Genomic DNA, 19,955 nt, shown 5'->3' on the forward strand with positions numbered 1-19,955 from the left:
TGAGGGAATGAGGATTTAGTGGGGAAGAAACCAAAACAAACGCAGCTGTGGGATCGAGCGGGGGGGGGGGGGGGAATGTTAAACAGGATCGTTATTTTATCACTCTCATTATTTTACATCTCCCTGCCTGAGTTTCTATGTGGTTTTATACATAATGTATAGGCACGGGCAAAAGGGGGATAATCTGCCGAACGAAACCCGCATTACCTGTGTGCGTCCTTTTGTGAATTTTGAGGTTTTCTGATCTGGCGAAAACTTTTCCGCAGCCGGGGAAGGGGCAGGGGAAGGGTTTCTCTCCCGTGTGCACTCGGATATGATTGACCAGTTTGTATTTGGCTTTGAAGGGTTTGCCTTCCCGGGGACACTCCTCCCAGTAGCAGACGTGGTTGCTCTGCTCGGGTCCCCCAACGTGCTCCACCGAGACGTGGGTGACCAACTCGTGCATGGTGCTGAAAGTTTTATTGCAACTTTTTTTGGGGTTGTTCAGCTGCTCGGGGTCGATCCACTTGCAGATGAGCTCTTGCTTGATGCACTGCTGCCGCATGTAGCGGAAAAAGGCACCTGGATGGTGATGGTGGTGGGCTGCCATGTTCATGCCCATATTCATATTCATGGGGCCGTACTGGTTGTGCAGCTGAGCCGCCGAGTATGGGTCAGTCCTGGGGCTGGAGACCTGGCGGTACTGATCCGACCGGGCGAACACTTCCCCCGGCAAACCCAGGCGCATCTGCCCGTTGAGGACGTTTTGGGAAGCGTGGGGGCCATGCTGGTCGTGGATGCCCGGGAAGAGAAGGTGGCTCTGAGCGTCCGTGTGCGGGTGGTGCAGGCTGCCGGCCGCAGGGCCGAAGATGCCGTGCTGCCCGCCGGCCGGCGACGAATCCCCGAAGCCGCGGCTGCGAAACAAGAAGTCCCGGGTGGAGTTGAAGGGCGCTCCGGAGTAGGAGCCGACGTGTGCAGCGTGGGGGCCCAGGGCGGCGGCGGGGTAGCCGGGCGCCTGCGAGGTGAAAGCCGAGCTCTGCCCCGGGGAGAGGTCGTGGGCGCCGGCGTTGAGCTTGAAGGCGCCCATGTGCGCCGCCGCCGAATCCACGAAGCTGTTCTGCGCCGCCAGGCTCAGCTCCCGGTCCTGCATCTCCGCCGCGGCCGAGTGGTGGTGTCGGGCGAAGGTGCCCACGCCGAGGGCCGGGAACTGCGGGCCGGCGTCCAGCAGCATGGTCCGCGCCGCTCCGGGGACGCCGCCGCCGCCCCGCTACCGCTGCCGATGCCGGGCTGCCGCGGCCCGCCCGGCCCGGCGCGGGGCCGCCGCCGCTCTGCGCTGCTTCCCCCCGGCAGCCGCCGCGTCCCCCCGCCTCCGCCGCAGCCGCCCGCGCCCGCACCGGCCCGCTACTGCCGCCGCCGCCGCCGTATCCGGAGCCAGGCAGAGCAGAGTCCAAAAGCGAGCGGAGAACCAAAGTGTATTAAAGGAGCTGAGCCGGGGGCGGGCAGGGGAGGGGAGGGGGAACAGGGGGAGGGACGGAGCTGGGGGGGGGGGGGGGGGGGGGCAAGGCTCGCCTCGCCGTTCCCTGCGGCACACACACACGCACGCACGCACACACACACACACACACAGAGAGACTCGTACACACGCCGCTCCCCCCCACCCCACTTCGCCGCCGCCGTCACCACCACCGGGATGTCACCACCGCCGCCGCCCCGCCACCCTCCCCGCCGCCTCTGGCCCCCTGCTGCCCCCGGGCCCTTGCTCTCGTTTTATCCTCAGACGGGCATTAGCGGTGTCTCTCACGGAGAAAAAAACTTGCAGCCGCGGGTTCCCACGGAGCGAAGGGACCCGGGGCGGGGGGTGCCCCGAGCCGCGCCGCCCCTACCCGCCGCCGCGGAGGGGCGTGGGGAGGGAAAGACAAGAAAGGGGGTGCCGGAGGCAGATTAAAAACAATAAGGCCGGCGGTGGGGTTGGGGAGGGGAGGCGGGGGGCGGGAAGGGGCCGCGGAGCGCAGGGGCCGGAGCGGCGCGGCCGGGGCGGCGGAGCTGCAGCCCCGCTCCGCCCGCGCCCTCGCTGCCTCTCGCTCCTCTGTTTATTTCGGTGGGCGCTGCTGAGGCGGCGGCTTTTTATTTTTCTCCCCCTCCCTTCACTCCCCCTCTTTTTCCTCTTTCCCTCCCTCCTCCCTCCCTCCCGTCCCCAGCCTCTCTCCCTCTCCCCGCCCGCACTGGCGGCTCCGCTCCCAACACCGCCTTCACCCGCCGCCCGGCCTCTCTCCCGGCTCCCGCTCATTGGCCCGAGCCGCCCCGTCCATCCGGGCGTCCCCGGCCACCGGCTAATGGCGGCGAGGCCGCCCCGCGCCCCACCAGCCCCGTTGCCGCCCGGCCCCCGCCCGGCATGGCACGGACCCGGTGGCTGCCTTCTGCCCGGCACCGCCGGCAGCTTCTTTTGGGGGGTTGCCGGGTGTGTGTGTTCCTCCCCCCTTCCCTCCCGCCTTTCCCGCGGCGAGTGGAAGGGGTGGCGAGCACAGAAAACATCGATGTGCGCTTGGCCATGCGATCCTGCCTCGGGAGGCAAACAAACAAAGCGAGGGGCTTAAAACATAAACAGAGTGCTGGCGGGGAGGGGGGGGGGGGGGGGGGGGCTAGAGGGTCCTTCCTTTATTTTTCTTTATCTTTCTCTTTTTTTTTTCTTCTTTTTTTTTTTTTTTTTTTTTTTAGGTTGTGGCAGAAGGAGGGATGAACTCGCGCATCCTGCAGCCCCTTCCCCCTTTTCGGCTAAAGCAGATGAAGCCCGTGATCGATAAAGGGAGCGAGAGGAGAATCAAATTCAAGTCACCGCAGCTGGGAGAAAATGCAAATAAATAAATAAAACAAAAATTAAAATAGAGGAGGAAAGGGGTTTTGGGGGGAGCTTTTAAACCACTTGTGCTGGAGCAGAGGACTCGATGTGTGTGTGTTGTGAATGTGCGCCCGAGAGCAGATGCTTCAGGAGTTTTCCTTGTCTCTTGAAAAAGAAACAAAAACAACCCAGGAAGAAAGGAAAAAAAAAAATAAAAACCCAACCCCAAAACCCTCCCTGCCATTGTTATTTGGAAACCGGATTCTTACATGGCAGGAATAAAAAAGCATGCAGCCAGCACACACACACAGAGCAAACAAGTCCCCTTCCCCTCCCCCTCCAGTAAATACATGTCTGGCCGCTGCTCCGGTTTGTTTTGTAGTGCCTGAAAAATAATCATCTCGGGGCCAGCAGCTCGCCCATAAATAAGGCTTTGTCAAAATTAAACCCCGACATAACAGTTGTCGTCTCAACCGTCCTGCACTTAACCTGGCGTCTCGTTCGCCATCGGCTCCGGGCGTGCTGAGGGACAACCCCAAAATACAGGGGGTTGGGGCGGGGGGGGGGGGGGGAAGCTGTCGGAAATTCTCCCTGCGACGTGACATTCCTCTTGTGGCTCCTCACGTCGTTAAATGCTTTGTCAAACCTGGACCTAGAGTCCGAGCAATAGGATGGATGGATGGATGGATGGATGGATGGATGGATGGATGGAGAGAGAAAGACGTAGATAGAGGTAGATGTAGATAGAAGTAGATGTAGAAAGAGATAGATATAAAGATAGATAGATAGATAGATAGATAGATAGATAGATAGATAGATAGATAGATATAAATAGATAGAGAAAGAGGAAAGGAAGGAAGGAAGACAGAGGGAAGGAAGGAAGGAGGGAGGGAGGGAAGGAAGGAAGGAAGGAAAGAAGGAAGGAAGGAAGGAAGGAAGGAAGGAAGGAAGGAAGGAAGGAAGGAAGGAAGGAAGGAAGGAAGGAAGGAAGGAAGGAAGGAAGGAAGGAAGGAAAGGAGGGAGGGAGGGAAGGAAGGAAGGAAGGAAGGAAGGAAGGAAGGAAGGAAGGAAGGAAGGAAGGAAGGAAGGAAGGAAGGAAGGAAGGAAGGAAGGAAGGAAGGAAGGAAGGAAGGAAGGAAGGAAGGAAGGAAGGAAGGAAAGGAGGGAGGGAGGGAGGGAGGGAGGGAAGGAAGGAAGGGAGGGAGGGAGGGAGGGAGGGAGGGAGGGAGGGAGGGAGGGAAGGAAGGAAGGAAGGGAGGGAGGGAGGGAGGGAAGGAAGGAAGGAAGGGAGGGAGGGAGGAAGGAAGGAAATAAAAGGAGAGGGAAGGAGAGAGAGAGAGAAAGGGAGAGAGAAAGTTTGTTGAAATACGGTTTTCTTCATCAGTGTCACTAAATAGTTAAACGATTTCCAAGCCTGTCGAAAGTGCCAGTACCGGACATTACTCTTTGAACAAGGCAAGGATTTAATTTGGGGAGAAATGGGATTCCTTCTAATCTGAAATAGACATTAGAAGATAAATTGAATCTCAGTGCAGATTCACCTCTGCTGCCAGAAGCCCTCTCCTCTCCACCACGCCGTCACTCCGTCCTGTCTCTGCGGGCAGGAGTGTTCTGCTTCCCAGATATAGCCTTCCCAGGCTGCAGCTTGGGAGCATATGCTGTCCTTGTCCTGACCCCCCAGGCTTCCAGGGACAGACCGCAAGCAAAACTCTTTTCATTCTCTCAGAGATTGCCGAGTCAGAGGTCTGAGACGTGTCCTCCAACGCTGTGAGGATTTCGAGAGCCCAAGCTGGAGCGGGAAGCTGGAGCTCCTGCATCGTCTGCCTCGGGTTTAGTGAAAAAAACATACGGCCAACTAGAGCCTTGGATACGCTTTCCCCGCACCACCACCACCCCCCCCCCAAAAAAAAAACCACAAAAAACACGTGAAATAAGTTGCTACATCTGAGATTAGAAAAAGAACCGAGGTGTCCATGAAAAATCCCAGTTATAAACATTATTTTGGAAAAAAAAAACACAAAAACAACAAAACACCAACAAAAACACACAAACCCCAACCCCAAAATAACAACACAAACCAGAAACCCCAAACAGAAAGAAAGAATAAAAAAAGATGAATGATCACACAAATACCTACCTTCTGGATCCTTCCTTCCTTCCTTCCTGCCTTCCTTCCTTCCTTCCTTCCTTCCTTCCTTCCTTCCTTCCTTCTCTTTTTCTTTCTTTCTCTCCTCTCCTTCTCTTGTTCCCTTTCTTCTTTAATTCCCTTTTCTCTTATTTTTTTTCTTTTCTCTTTTTATTCCTTTTTCTCTTTCCTTTCCTGCTTTTCCTGCCCCCTGTGCTCTGCCCACTCGGGGCCACCTCTCTGGGGGACGCATGGGCGAATGGATGGACAGACATACGGACGGCTGGAGGGACGGGCGGACGCTGAATTCCAGCGGGAGCCCCCGCGGGCTGGTCGCACTCTGCTATTCTTTCAGGACTCCAGCCCTGCTCTCTGTGCAGGAAACAGAGGAACTGATCCAAGTTCAAAGTCACGTTGCCGTCCCTCCTAAGAAGTGCATTATTTCGCTCAGAACCGCAAGCCCCTTTTCCCCGGTGTCACAGGGTAACACGGGCAGGGGGTAAGGGAGGAAGGGGAGGACGGGGGGAAATGGGCAGGGGCCCCAGCAGCCAGACGGCTCTCACTTTCCGGGCCCCTGCCAGAAACACAGCTTTCGCCTCACGACAGCTACTGAGGGAGGGAAGCAAGCGGTCACCCAGTGTTGGTGCTACGCGGGTTTACTGAAACTAGCTTTTGAACAGCTTTCTGGAGGTGCCAGACCCACAGGGTAACTGTCAGCCTTTCCCGGGAGAGGATCTCCCCTGTCTGTAAGTGTGCCGAAATTTTCTTTAAAACTGCTCTGCTCTTATTCTTGCCACTGCTGATAAGGAGGGAGCTGGAGGGGCTGGAGGGACCAGCGAGAGCAATTTCTTCCTTCCCCTGAACAGCATATAACTCCCTCGCCTTCCACCTCCTGTCCCCAGGGGTTGTCACCGCCAGGCCAGGGTTGTTGAGGGGACTGCTCCGCACTCCCTCCATCCCTTCTTCCCTCCTTCCTTCACTCTCTCTCTCCATCCCCCTCTGCCTTCCTCCTTCCTTCACCCTGAGCAGCAGAGACTCTGTCCGCTGGATGAGGCGGCTGGAGGCAGCCTTGCCGGGAAAACCAAGGTGGAAAGGCCGACCAGCGGTTGGGTTGTGGGGAAGAGGGGGTCTTTCCCCCTCCAGATTCAAGCTTCACTTCTCCCCGGAGTAACGGGAGGAGGTGCGGGGCAGGGGGCATGAAGACGGCCTGTAGCCTGGGAAGGAGAGGCCAGCTGAGCAGCACGGCTTTGCACCGTTGTCTGTGTCACAGACACTCATAAATTCAACAAGCTCATCAACAGGATATTAAATTGCAGGTTACCTTTGATGGTGCCGGTCTGAGCCACTTCTAGGCCGTTCGACCTATGACCCGTGAAGACCACATGTGTTGCGCTGTAGCCTCCCTCTGTAAAACACACTTTGGGACAAAAGTTCTTTGTCAGACTCTACCGGCAGCGTAATGTAAAAGAAAAAAAAAAAAAACGGGGGTGGAATAATGAAAATCTCAGCCAAAGCTATAACTTTTAAATGCCTCCCTCCCCCCCTTTTTAAACCTCCAGGCAGGGAGTGGGATGCAGCAGAAAGCAGCACCTCTCTTTGGTGCCATTAATGTTTATTATTCTCTCAGTTGCACTTATATATTTATATATATATATAAGTAGAAGTTGCGGTATAAAACTCCACTCACGGCGGCTGTGCCATGAGACGGAGGCGGCTGAAGTTGCAGTGCGGTGGAGATTTCCAGGACGGGATTTTCCTCTGCCGAGCGGCAGCCGGTGTCCCTGCCTAGCCCAGCTGCGATGGAAGAGACGCGCAACGCCGCGCACTTTGCGCGCCCTGCGCCCTGTCCCGCTGCCGCCTCCCTTCGCAGCTGGCGTAACACCCCTCAGAAATGGGGTTTTGCTGCAGCGCTGCTGAGATTTATTAGATGGATCTTTCGGGATGCCCACAAAGGTTTGAGGCAGAGGAGAAGCGTCCCAATAAAGCGCGATGGACTTTGTAATACAATTTCTGCTGTCATTCATAAATAACAATGCCATATGGTAACCATATTGCTTATACAAGTAAAGCCGTCAAAGTGTCACTATTTGATTTATCTCAACAGCTTCTTCCAACGGTGACGTTCAGCTGCGGGGAGAGGGGAAGGGGGGGCGGTGGGGAGAGGGAGGTGTGTGGAGAAGGAGCGCAGAATAAAATTTGGCCTGGGTTTACCGAGGCCGCCTCTCTCTTTCTCTCTCTGTATGCGAAATGTGTGTGTATATATATATACACAGAGAGATTGAAGGATGGGGATTTTTTAATCTTTATTTTATCCCTATTTGAGTAAATCCCAGAAGGGCATGTGCGGGAACGGACCCTGCTTACCCCACAGAGGCGCACACCCAAAGCGGCAGCTCCGAACCTTCTGCCCGTAAATCCCCTTCCCAAAACGGACGGCGGTCCCAGCCCCGGCAGCTCCGACGGCCGCTGCAACCCCGACGGAGGGTACAGCGCCGGCACCCTCCCGGGACCGTATCCCTGCCCTTGGGCTCCCACTGGAGTGCATGGGGAGAGGAAAACAGGGGGTTTATTGGCCGGAATAGGAGTTCATTTTTAAGGGTATAAATATCTTATACCCTCCGTCATTCCCTCCAAAAAGGAGAGAGGGGGAGCCTTGCTGCCAAATGGCCCCACTTTCTCCCTTCCTTGTTCATGGGCAGTCACTACCCCCTCTCCCGCCCGCGGGCCCGGTGCCTCCTTGCTACATCCCGACGGGACAGCGAGTTGGTACCGGGGTTACTCCCAGCGAAGGGTCAGGTGGGTGGCAAGCTATTTTGACAGAATTTGTGGAAATAGATCTCGATGTCTTGACGAGAAAAGCTGCGATCGCGCTCACTTCCCAAAGGTTCCCTAGAAGAAGGTTTCACAGTTATAAAATATTGCTCTCCGCTCCCTAACTATCAATAAGACGTGCATTAAAGAGGATTGTTTGTAAATGGTACTCATGCTCATTAGCATGCATTTACATAATACAGATTATAGCGCGGAGTTTTACAGCTATCTCTCTCCCCACCCCCCACCCCTCCCGCGCTAAAACCGATGTCCCGAGCTCTGTTTATGGAGGAATCTTTACGAAATGTATTCGAGGTTTTCAAGGCTTTCACCCCGCCTCTCCAGCCTCCCCCGATGTCCCTTGGCCGGTTTGCCGCTGAGAGGGGCACGGTGGGAGGGCTTCGCAGCCGGTTCCGCCGCCGGAGCAGGGCACCGAGCCGACCGCCGAAGGGCGCTGCCGGGGGTTTGGGGGGCTGGGAGGGGGGTACCAGCCGCCTCCTTCCTCTGCAGCCCCCACCACTGTGGCAGCCTTGGCCTGAGCTGGGATCTGTGAGTTAATGGGTTGTAAATTTTTCATGGCCCTTTTGGAGCTAGTACTATCCAAAATCCACTCGGCTAGGGCAGGCGGCTTCAGGAGGCAGGACGCTTTTGCAGAGAGTCCTAAAAATGGGAGATTTTCCACGTTAGCCTCGGCCAAGCCCTCCCTCCCCACAGGTCAGCTGCTTATTACCCAGCTATAAAATATTTTCTTTGTTTTATAGCCCCTCATAAAAAGAAATTGATTGGGGGGATATATTTGAATTAAGACATATTAAATCGATGACAGATACATATCACGCTGCGTTTAACAAGAGCGGGACGTCGAGGCATGCGCAAGGGTCCGCGGGGCGCGACGCTGTTCTTCACCTCCACAGCATCTCCCATCAAACCATCGTATCTCGGGACCTCGGTGCCCAGAATTTGGGGAGAATTTGGAATCCTGTTTGGATGCACGTTTAGAAAATAGACGTATAGGAATAGCCGCATAGACTTACGGCTAGTTTGCGAGGGGAAGTTTTTACAGTTCCATAAAACCATGGAGCAGCTCCTTTTAAAACCTGGGGATTATTTATTCTCGATTCTTGCCTTGCAGCATCACTGAAACTCCCATCAAGGCACTGGTTCGGCGCCGGGGGTGGGAGGCACCCCCGGGACTTGGTCTTAGAGAGGGGGACCTCTGGGGCGCCTCCTGCGCTACAGCTCTTGCCCCCAGCACTCTTCCTCTTTTGGCAGCTGTGGGCTAAATCCTGCGAGTTTCTCCTCCGTGAGTGGCGGCGGGAGGGAGGAGGGGAGGGCTGGAGTCTGTCCCAGGAAATGCCGGACCGTCACGGAGCTTCCTTTGAACGGGGCTCTGCAAAGGGTAGCAGCGGGGAGGCACAGATGTAGTTTGGGCAAGGGAGATTCACTGGGTGGGGAGGACCGGGAGGCGGATGTGTGTTTGGGGATGGAGGTGTCCTCCGGCACCCCCCGCCCCGTTTCCTCTCCTGGTTTGGCAGAGGAGCGTCCCCCCCCCCGCCCCGCAGAAGTCCTTGGAATTCTCTCCCAAGAGCGCGGGAGCGCCAGGCACTCCCGGTAGGACCAGCAGCCTCAGAAAAGTGGATGACATATCAGAAAGGGCCACATCTCCCGCAGCCCCAGAGAGAACTCGCGGCAATGCTTTTCCAGCCCTTTTGGCTGGGCAGGGAAATCCCTGGCCCCGCCTTTTCGGCACCCCCAAACGGCAGCATCCTCCTTTGTGCGGAAGGGGCCGGTTTGGCCCTGCACCTTCGAGGACCAATACACCCCACACCCCAGGGTCTCTCCCATCGTTCCTCCGGTCTGGCCCATCCCCCCACCTCTGCTGTCTTTAGGAGAATCATATTTCTCCTGCCTTTTCGCAGAAGGCAACAGCTCCTGGCAGACATCCGCCCTACGGAGACTCCCCATTTCCTAACCCACCGCTCCCCACGGCATCCCAAACCCTTGAGGGGCGTGGATGCTCCGGTGCGCTTTTATCCCTGGGTTGCCCTCGCTGAATTCGGGCTCAGATGGAGGCAGCTGCGGGGGGTACGGCTGGCCGCCCCCCGACGGGGCGCCCTGGGAGGGGGCTGTGGGGATCCTTGGGAGGAGGAAGCCCCAGGGAGGCAGCGAGAGCGGTCTCCCAAAACTTCTCCCCAACATGTGCTGTTTCCCCCCGCCCCCGCTTCCACTACTGCTTACTCGTCTATTTTTTAAAGGAAAGGCATCCCAACCCTCCCCCGCCGCTTTCGCCTTCTTTTTAGGAAAACGTTGCCTGCTTCCCCTGGTATTGCTTTCAGTCGTCCGCCTTGGGCATGAGCACACACGGTCTCGTGTGGGTGCGAGGTGCTGCGTGTGCTTTCCCGCCTCGCCGATGAATGAATGATTATGGCCCTCCAAATGTAAGAGAAAAGAGAGGGGAACCGACGGCAGAGCCCGGCAGCAGCCCCCAGGCGAGCAGAGAAAATCCCGCGGGCAGTCAAACGTCAACACAGCAGCTCGGGGTGCCCCGTCTAGCGCCGGGGGAGCGGCAGCTGCTGCCCGCTGCTACTCGCGCTGCCCGCTGTCGGCGGAGGGGGGTGTGTGGGTTGTGCGCCCCGTCGGGCCCCGCGCGAAGTTTTGCAAGTGCTACTTCGAGGCAGGGGGGACACGGACACGACGGGACAGTGGGGGGGCGGTGGAGGCGGATCCCCGCTGCGCCGGCGGCCTGAAAGGGAGCCAATGGCGCGGCCCCATCCGCTGCCAATCATCGCGATCTGTCCAATCCCTCCGGTGCCGTGTCCGAGCCGTCGTTCCCAGCGCGCCGCCGGAGTGTGGTGAGGGCTCTGCCAATCGCGGGCGGGCAGAGCGGGGCCGGGATGCGCGGAGTTAGGAGCGCAGACAAAAGAAGTTAAAGAGCCGCTTAATATATACATGTTTTTGAAGGCGGGTAGAGGGAAAAAAATAACAACAGCCAGCGTAGATGGGCTTGGCTGTGTCGTTATGGAGCCCCCTTTGAGCAAGAGGAACCCGACCCTGAGATTAGCAGATTTGGCAGCGGCTCAGCCCCATCCTCAACAGAACATGACAGGCTTCCCGGGGCTGGGGAACCACCACGTCCACCCCCACCACGCGGCCCACCTCCACCCCGGGGACGCAGGCGGCGACCCCGGCGGTGCCCTCACGCCGCTCGGACCTGAGCACATGGCGCAGCCGGCCGCCCTCAAGCTCACTCCCGAGGCGCTCACCGCCGCCGCCGCCGCCTTCGCTGCGCCCGCCGCCACCACCGCCACCGCCGCCGCCACCGCTGCCGCCGCCACCACCGCCGCCGCCGCTTACGCGCCGCCCGCCACTACCCTCCAGGGCTACCCGGCGGGGGGGGCGGGAGGCCGGGACTTCATCTTGCGGCGGGAGCTGCCCGCTGCCGCTGCTGCCGCCGCGGTGCACGGGGCGCTGGGCGAGCAGCACCCTCCCGCCGGCTCCCCCCACCTCCCGCACGCGCCTCCCCACGGCGTCTTCATCTCGGCCGCCGGCACCTACGGCGCGGCCGACGGGGCGCACGCCGCTTTCCCGCCGGCGCCCGGCGAGCAGGGCGCGCCTACCGGCCGCCACCCGCCTCTCAACGGGCAGATGCGGCTGGGGCTGGCAGCCGCCGCCGGAGAGCTCTACGGGCGCGCCGAGGCTCACTACGGGGCTGCCGCCGCTTCCTCCTCGGCGCTGCAAGGTTACGGCTCCGTCAACCTCAACCTGGCGGCAGCGGCGGCGGCCGGGCACGGGCACCCGCACCACCCCCATCCACACCACCATCACCACCATCATCATCACCACCATCACCATGCCCACGTCGGGGCGGCTGCGGCGGCGGCAGCGGCAGGGGCCTTCCTGCGGTACATGCGGCAGCCCATCAAGCAAGAGCTGATCTGCAAGTGGATCGACCGGGAGCCGCCTCCTCCGCCTCCTCCTCCGCCGCCGCCACCGGGCGGTAGGAAACCTTGCTCCAAAACTTTCAGCACGATGCAGGAGCTGGTGAGCCATGTCACCGTGGAGCACGTCGGCGGGCCCGAGCAGAGCAGCCACGTGTGCTACTGGGAGGAGTGTCCCCGGGAAGGCAAACCCTTCAAAGCGAAATACAAACTCATCAACCACATCCGAGTGCACACGGGAGAGAAACCCTTTCCCTGCCCCTTCCCCGGCTGCGGGAAGGTCTTCGCCCGCTCCGAAAACCTCAAGATACACAAGCGGACTCATACAGGTGGGTGCCTTCCCCCCTCCCAGCCGTCCATGTAAGGGTTTTCTTCCTTTTTCATTTTTTCCCCCCTTTCCTCCTCTTTTCCTCCTCTCCTGCGCACCGCCGGACATGTGACTTTTTCATGAATAAGTAATTCGGCAGCACACGGGCCACGCACACGCACCCGGCCCCTCTGCCCTGTACACACACGTGTGTGTCCCTGTCCCCCCTTCTATCATCATCCCCCCCCCCCCCCCCCCGCACTTTGGGCAGGTCCCTCCGCCCCCCACCTCCTCACATCCTGGCACCACCGGGTAAATAAATGCCCCGAATAAGAAATAACGCGGAGCCGGGGGAAGACGAACAGCATCCCTTGGGGAAGAGTGAGGAGAGGATAAGCGCCCGCTCGCCCCTGCCCGAGTCACTCGGGGCGAGGGGATGTGTTGCGACCTCCTCCCCACTTCCCGAAGGACCACAGTTCTGCTTTTCCTGCCGGTTCTGTCGTTGGGGATGGAGCCGGTCGGGATAACGCTTGGCCCGGAGGAGATGGGGCCGGGGGCTCTTGGGGGCGCAGTTCCCTTGAGCTGCGGGCGGCAGCGGCGGCGCTCGGGGCTACCGATACTATCGGGGCTACCGCGCTACCTCCGCTACGGGGGCTGCTCTACGACCAGCGCTGCTGGGGCTGCCCCTACGGGAACTACCGATGCTGCCGGGAATACCGACGCCGCCGGTCGTTGCTACTGGGACAGCCGGGGCTACGGGGGCTGCCCGTGCCGCCGGGGATACCGGTACTGATTCCGCTCCTGAAACTGCCGCTGGCGCCCGGGCTCTACCGCCCGTGGAGACGGGGGAACGTTTCCTTCTCTTTTTGGGTCTGAGGAGGAAACTTCAAAGCAGTTCGGGTACACAACGGGGCGCCGGGGGCCGGGGAGAAGGGAGCGGCACCCCAGGGGAATGGCAGGAGGACGGGGGGACCCGGCGCGGGGCTCCGCGTGTGTTTGAGCATATAAGTCTTTTATTTCTTTTTCCTTTTTTATTTATTCTTTTATATATATATATATATATATATATTTCCTTTCTCCTTCCCTCTCTTCTCCTTCCTCCCCATCCCCGAAATACTCATTTCGGTGTGGGTGTAAAGAAAAAAAATTCCGCCGAAAACGAACGAAGCCGGGATTTATAGTGGTAGACAAATATTATTCCTCGGAGGACACTTAAGGAAGTGGAGTTGCCGTAATTGCTTTCTTGATTTATTGTGTGCTGCTCGGGAAGAGAAAAGCGGCGACCGTGCAACGTGTTATTCCGATGTAAAACCAAATGGTCCATGGCGGAAAGGATTATAGATTTTTATCTCCAGAATATGTCAGGCATGAACCCATATACAGCTGCGGAGACCTGAGGATGCCCAGCTCCCTACTCCCAAAGCCGGGTGGGGGAGTGGGGGGGGTGGGAGAGGGATATGGGGATTTCTCCTGCGGGGGTCTGACATATTTTTTGAGGGGTGGTTGTTGTTGCGTTAATGGCACTGCGGAACGAGTTAAACGGTGGAGGCCCGTGTTTTTGTCATCCTGCCTTTCCCATCTCTTTTAGTTTGGAAAACAAAACTTCACTGCGGACCTTTCTGGGCTTCTCAACTGCTTCTCCATCCCAGCTCCAAGGGGGGTGGGCGTTCGGGGAATGCTTGGGGTGGGGGCAGAGGGCTTCAGCGGGAAAACGACACTCCTCCCACAGATAACCTAAATATGCACCTCGGAGCTGTGGCCCAGTATTGCCCCGAGGCCCTTTGTGGGACATGGCCTCTTGCAATGGAAATTTGGAGAAGTTTGCAGTCGGGGGGCACCCGCAGCTAGTCGGATGCTGTGTACCTCTTGAAGGGCTGGAGGAGAGGGGTTCCCCTTTCTGCGACGCGTTCTCAGACCCCGGGAGGGTGCCCATGCCTGAGTCCAAGGATTGGGGGGACTATTTCCATGCAGAAAGGGCAGTTGCAACAAAGCAGCCCTCCGGGTGGGTGGCGAGAGCCCGCCTCGAATGACACGACCCACGGGAAGGCGAATGGGACGTGACTCCTTCCCCAGGAAGCCAGCCGTTGGGTGGAAGGGGGATCCCAACCCCTCTGCCAGTCCCGATTGGATTAATTACTGTAATTTTGCCGCCTCAGCTTTAATTTAGTCATGTTCAGCCTGCGAGCAAAAGAGGTTTACAAACTATTGGTTTATTATGGGCATTTTTGTGTGGAGAGGGGGAAATGATAACACCGTTATTGTATTATTAGGGGATTTTGCGTGTTTCTGGTAATCCTGCAGGAAGAAGAGCATGTCAGTAATTCAGGGGGCATTTGCTCGCTCGTGTTTTTTTCCCTTCTTTTCCTCAAAAGAATCACACCGCGCCCTGCAGCCCTGTCCCTATTCTGGGAACAAAACACTGTCCCCGCTCCCGGTGCATGCTAAAGGGAATGGGACCCCCCCTCTCCTGCAAAATCGCTACTCCCTCGCTGAGAAGGTGCTCAGGATCGCCAGACTTCCCCCACAAAGACATCATCCCTTCCCCCCGACAAAAGTGACCCCAAAGCCTTTCGGTGCCCTCCCTCCCACGCCCCCGCCGCTGGCACCGCTGCTGCCGGGAGGAGTCAGGGGACGGCTCCCGGCCTCTCAACCTCTTTCTTGGGTTGAAACCACCTACAAACGGTTAAACTCTGACGTGACGCCCTCGTCAGCATGCCAGGGACACTCCGGCATCTTCTCCGCTCCTGGATTTATGTGGAATTGGATCGTCGCGATCCGGAGGCAGGCGAGGAGGAGCTACCCGGGGGTTACGCATCCCTCGAAGGTCCCGAGAGAGAGCGGTACCCCGGGTCCTGCCTCCCTCCTTCGTTCCTTCGACGGGTGCGCAGCCCTCGGGTGGGTCTCCACGAGTGGGGGGAAGGCACTTCCTAAATCCTCGACAGAGGAGGGGGAGGCAGTTTGGGCGGGTAGGAGCATCCCTCAGGGGAAGTTAAGCTTGGGGACGGGTAAGCCTGCATCTCTGCGGTAATACGGGCAGAATCCGGCAGATTCGCTTTATTTCTCCAGGAAAAACAATGATTAATGAACAAACGTAGTGACTCGAGATTTGTCTCGGTTGGAGTGGGAGCATGCTTGTGGAAAATCCAGTTAAACCCCACGAGATACATTTTCTTGCCATCTTTTTTACATATATATATGTATTAAAGGTAAACTTGCTCTTTCAACTGGTCTCACTTCGCTGGTAGGTGAGCGGATTTTAATTGAAAAAGTTGACATATAAGTCAGCTGCGGAGGCACATGTTGTTATGGTAACAGCCAAGAAATAGCTACTTTTAAAGCGTAAAAATCGTTTTATTTTCCCCTTTATTCTCTTGCTAAACACGGTACGATTTTACAAATGGAAGGAGCAGTAAAAATCGCCTGGTGAAAAATAAGAAAATATCCACCGAGAGACCTGCAGGGTTGTTATTTCCGAGTGCTCACAGCAAAACAGACCTGAAAATACCCATCGGCCATGCCTAACCAGACAGCATTTTTTGACTCAAGAGTCGCAATAGTCGTGGCAGGGGTTATCGATGCAGGTCTGTTTACTCCGGGTCCATGGGTAACGTGGCAGGGGAAGAAGAAACAGTTGCTGTAAGAAACTCTCCTTCATGGGCAGTGAAGGGATCCGGCAAGTTTATTTTTTTAACTCTGGTCTCTCAGCACTAAGCATTTACTCAGCCCTGTTCTGTGGAATGGGATCTGTGGGGAAGAGTCCGTCCGGGGCACATCCATATGTGCCGGAACATATATATGTATGTCCCAGGGTATGGTATGTCGGGAGCCAGGTGTGTGTGTGTGAAAGGTACTCCAAGTAAACTCGCCCCGGGCTGATTTTCACAACCCCTTTAACTCTTCAGCAAAGTGTAAAGCTCTTAAAATAGTTCGGACAGAGATTTTCTTTAGAAACAAATTAGCCTGAGGTAACCATCACCGGTGTTTGGGCTGGTGTCCCCCCACAACCTGCCAGTCCCCAGTACGGGCCGCTGGGTGCTCCATATTTATACCAGGATACTTGCTCCCTCTTTATACCAGGATATTCCCTTTTTATACCAGGATTCTTAAACAGGTGTTACTTGTATTCCCCCCCCCCCCCCCCCCGCTCCCCCCCCGACTAATTATTCCACAGCACAGTGCCCCACTGGGAAAGGATTACTCAGGAGAAGTGCCAGGAGAGCCTGGCTGCCGGCAAGCGCCAGCCCTCGGAGGCAAAGGCATTGAGGGGTTTTGTTTGGGCTCGGTCATTAGAGCCGTAATGAAGGTTCCTCGTGTGCGCGGGGCAAACAAGGCCCGGCCCCGCTGCCGCTGCCAGCCCGGGGCTCCCGGTTTGGGGACCGCCAACCGCGTTGCACGGTTTGAGAATCACGGGGGGAAAGCCGGAAGTCTCGGGCATGTCACGACTGTCGTGAGGTGGGGAGGAAAAGGGGAAAAGAGGGGAAGAAGGAGGGAGGCTTTGCCCTGCTGCTCGCCTCGGAGGGGCTGCCGGTGCTGCGGACAGGCTGCGGGCAAGGCCGTGCCCCCGCCCCCCGGTAACGGTGCCGTTGCTGTGTCCCGGCAGGGGAGAAGCCCTTCAAGTGCGAGTTCGACGGCTGCGAGAGGAAGTTCGCTAACAGCAGTGACCGCAAGAAGCACTCCCACGTCCACACCTCGGACAAGCCCTACTACTGCAAGATCCGCGGCTGCGACAAGTCCTACACCCACCCTAGCTCCTTGCGGAAGCACATGAAGATCCACTGCAAGTCCCCTTCGCCCTCTCCGCCGCTGGGCTCCCAGGGCTACACGGCTGCGGCGGCAGGGCCCCCCGACGGGCCGCTACCCCCTGAGGCCGCTCTGGCAGCCGAGCCACCCCGCGGCCCCACCGCTGCCCTCTCTCCGCCGGTCACCGACCTCAGTGAGTGGTACGTCTGTCAGGCCGGGGGCGCTCCCCGACGGCCCCGCACCCCCTCCAGCCGCGACACCTCCCCGACCTCCGAGGGGGATGAGCCCCGCAGGACCTCGGGGGGCAGAACCGCTCCCTAGGGCCGGGCTGAGCCGTGCCGTGCCGCTGTTGTCTCCGGCCCTGCTGCACTGACCTAAGCTGCCCGGGAGCAAAGGAGTGGGAGGGCTGGCGTGGAAGCGCCATCAGGTTTGACTCGCGCTATTTATTCCGTGTACGAAACCCTATGGTGTTTGTACGGTAACTAATTTAATTAAAGAGACTCGGAGTTTTTAATTTTTTCTTTTTTTTTTTTCTGTCGGTAAGAAGCAGCGTTAATAACGCCGCGCTGGGCCATCCCAGCAACCCGAGCCGCACGCTTCGCAGAGGGACGGTGCCAAAGGAGATGCCTGGCTCCCACCCTGCCCATGCGGGGCTGCTCTTGACCATTGAGCAGGGGCAGTCAGGGCCCTGCCATTCTCTGCAGCGGCTTCTCAAATCCTGGAGCTGCCACCCCCCTCCCCCGGTGTCTCCTCTCCAGCCTGGGTAAAGTGCCAGGTTTGCAGAGGCCTCCAGACTGTAAAGCAGCACCTGCCGAAGCTCCGGCCAGTCGAGGACAGGTTACACATCCTTTCAAATAAAATGAAATAAAACCATTTTCCCGCCCCTCTTGCAGCTCAGCTCCTTTGTAATTGTTGGCTTCTCCCGGAGTCGTGGGGTCCCACCTGGACTCGGCATTTTCTCTCCAGCTTTCTTTCTTTCTTTCTCCCTTAGCTGTAACCATATGAAAACGATTTAGGGAAGGGAAGACAAAAGATGCAGCACTCCCTTACCGCTCCTCCACGGTTTGTACGTGTAGGGCTCCTAAAACGGAGCCGGAGAATGAAAGAAAACCGCTGCTATTTGACAACTGCGATGTTGTGATACATTTTAGGGTTTTCCTGAAAAAAAACCAACCAAACATGCAGAAACTGACAGCTAATTCCCCTTTTCCTGGGGTTGGTATTCTTATTACTGTGGTTATTATTATTATATTAAAGTTCGACTCGCAGAGGAAGATTTTGCCTCTTGCTCCCTCCAGCCTCCTGTGCAGTCAGTTTGGGGTTGGGAGGGGGAGACACCCCCCCCCCCCTCCAGGCCCGGCGAGGGGAGGGGGAGCGCTGGGATAGGGTATGAGTTTTTAATTGTTATTTTATATGTAACTATATATTTTAGGTTTATTTCCTCTCTCTATCCTTTTCACTATCTCCCTGCGGTGGCCGGGTGGAATCACCTGAGAGGAGGGGACCGGAGCTGCGGGGAAGAAACGGGGAGGGGGGAGAAGGCTGGGGGGGTCAGGGTGCCCTTCACCCCCCTAAACCTCACCCCCTAGCGCCCATCCCAGAGGCCGAGGGGTGTGGGGCGGGAGCTAGGGAGGTTAGGGACACCTACACCCATCGCCCGTCCATCAGGAGCGGGGGGCAAATAACCTAAAGAGTGCTAATTCCTCCTCAGAGACCCCGAGAGGAGCAACGGCAGCCTCCCCCCCCCATCCCCCCGGGCATGTGGAAATGTGGCTTGTGTGCCGTGAATGGTGGATGTCGTCTTGTCATTGTTAATAACGTGTATGTGAACGCGATTATTTTGTATAGTAGAATTAATTTATTTTCTGACATCATCCCTTTTTTTTTCCTCCCCCCCCCCTTTTCTTTTCCTGGAAGAGTACAGAGCACACCAAAGAATTCTCTCCCTAATTTTGGCGATAGCTGGTTGTTGATGATGCTGTGGTTTGTATAAAAAAAGGAAAAAAAAGAAAAAAAGCATTATATTTTTCACCTTACTTGAATGAACGATGTAATGTGAAACAGGTTCTTCCTGCATGTCCTCCGTGCGGTGTGTTGGTGCTGGTGTATATATATATAGCTCATAGAGGTATTATATTATTAGTACAGTGCATGGTGCTGTCACTCTGGAAGCTTTTAAACGTTGTCTTCATATTGTTGTGTTGGATCGAAACACAGGCGTTACTTTGAAAACAAACAGGAAACTTGAATAGAAAATAATTTTTTAAAGTTCGTTCGATTTGCTTTTTATTCGTTTTTTTTCCAAGCTCATTTGAATAAATAGAAAAATAACAAAGTAAGGTATGGACTTTTTAAAGAATAATTTATGTAATGTAATCTTACCAGAGATATTTTGGTGCTGATTTATAAACGAACTTTTTAATTTATGCATTTTTTGTTTTTTTCAACAACAGATTGCACTATACATTACTACATGGCAGGGTTTAAAAACTATGGCTCGAGGGGATATGCCACTATTTTTATGTACTTGCTACACGCAGGGTCACACACTTGTCCATCCATTTTATGACACATGATACCTCCGAAATAAAATAATACGAATTTACTTTTTCTTTTCATCTCTGTAAAAACCATCAGAAGTAAAAAAAAAAAAAAAAAGAAAAAAAGAAAGAAAATCATGCAAATTAATAAAAAATATTATTTCTACGTATTGCATGTGCCTTACTGACAGACGAGGGGCAGAAGCAGACCAAAAGACTCCCCCCCCCTCCCCCCCCGGGGTCAGTAGCTAGAGTCAGATCCAGCCACAGCCTCTCAGGGTGAGAGCAGCACTGGGAGATTTGGGGGGCGGCTGAGATACCCTGGATTTTTTTTTTCCCCAGAGAAACGTGTGAGTAAATAAGGTTCTTCTTCTGATTTACGTTTCTGTTTGGAGCCACGCAGAAGGAGGATGCTCAGGGCCGAGGCGTCCCTGCTTCCCCCCGGCGGCCTCAAGCTGTACTCTCCCGGGTACTTGTCCCTGGAAGTCAGCCGGGATAATGGTGGTGGTTGTGGTGGGAACACACAGGCAGGATTTGGGGGGCTGCCGCCTCATAATGCAGCAATTGGGTGCTATGCTGCTGACTTTCCATACCCAGGGGAAAAAGAGGGAAGGACAGACAGACGGATATGATAGATAGATAGACAGACAGACAGATAGATAGATAAAGACACGGAGAA

The 19,955-nt window shown here is 56.4% G+C and overlaps 2 protein-coding genes and 1 long non-coding RNA gene across 3 annotated transcripts in view; 1 reads left to right on the forward strand and 2 right to left on the reverse strand.

Moving 5' to 3' along the window:
• Nucleotides 1–34: 34 nt before the first annotated feature.
• ZIC2 (Zic family member 2) lies at nt 35–1,277 on the reverse strand. The gene has a single exon (XM_061476237.1). It carries the CDS (start codon nt 1,208–1,210, stop codon nt 146–148), a length of 1,065 nt encoding a protein of 354 aa, XP_061332221.1. The 5' UTR covers nt 1,211–1,277; the 3' UTR covers nt 35–145.
• Nucleotides 1,278–2,686: 1,409 nt separating this feature from the next.
• On the reverse strand, nt 2,687–5,026 carry LOC133281096 (uncharacterized). The gene is made up of 3 exons (XR_009747377.1): nt 4,949–5,026; nt 4,357–4,639; nt 2,687–3,461 (listed from the first exon to the last, which is right to left on the reverse strand). It is a non-coding gene; the product is annotated as an uncharacterized LOC133281096 (long non-coding RNA).
• Nucleotides 5,027–10,582: 5,556 nt separating this feature from the next.
• ZIC5 (Zic family member 5) overlaps nt 10,583–19,955 on the forward strand; it is a 92,208-nt gene continuing 82,835 nt past the window's right edge. The window contains 4 exon segments of the mRNA XM_061476311.1: nt 10,583–11,023; nt 11,025–11,100; nt 11,103–12,018; nt 16,597–17,275. Coding sequence (XP_061332295.1) covers nt 10,701–11,023; nt 11,025–11,100; nt 11,103–12,018; nt 16,597–17,057 — 1,776 coding nt within the window. The 5' untranslated portion in view covers nt 10,583–10,700 and the 3' untranslated portion in view covers nt 17,058–17,275.

The sequence above is a fragment of the Pezoporus flaviventris genome, unplaced genomic scaffold (genome assembly GCF_033815535.1).
Source record: "Pezoporus flaviventris isolate CSIRO_AGI_PZ_B2104156 unplaced genomic scaffold, CSIRO_AGI_Pfla_v1 ptg000095l, whole genome shotgun sequence".
Taxonomy (NCBI): domain Eukaryota; kingdom Metazoa; phylum Chordata; class Aves; order Psittaciformes; family Psittacidae; genus Pezoporus; species Pezoporus flaviventris.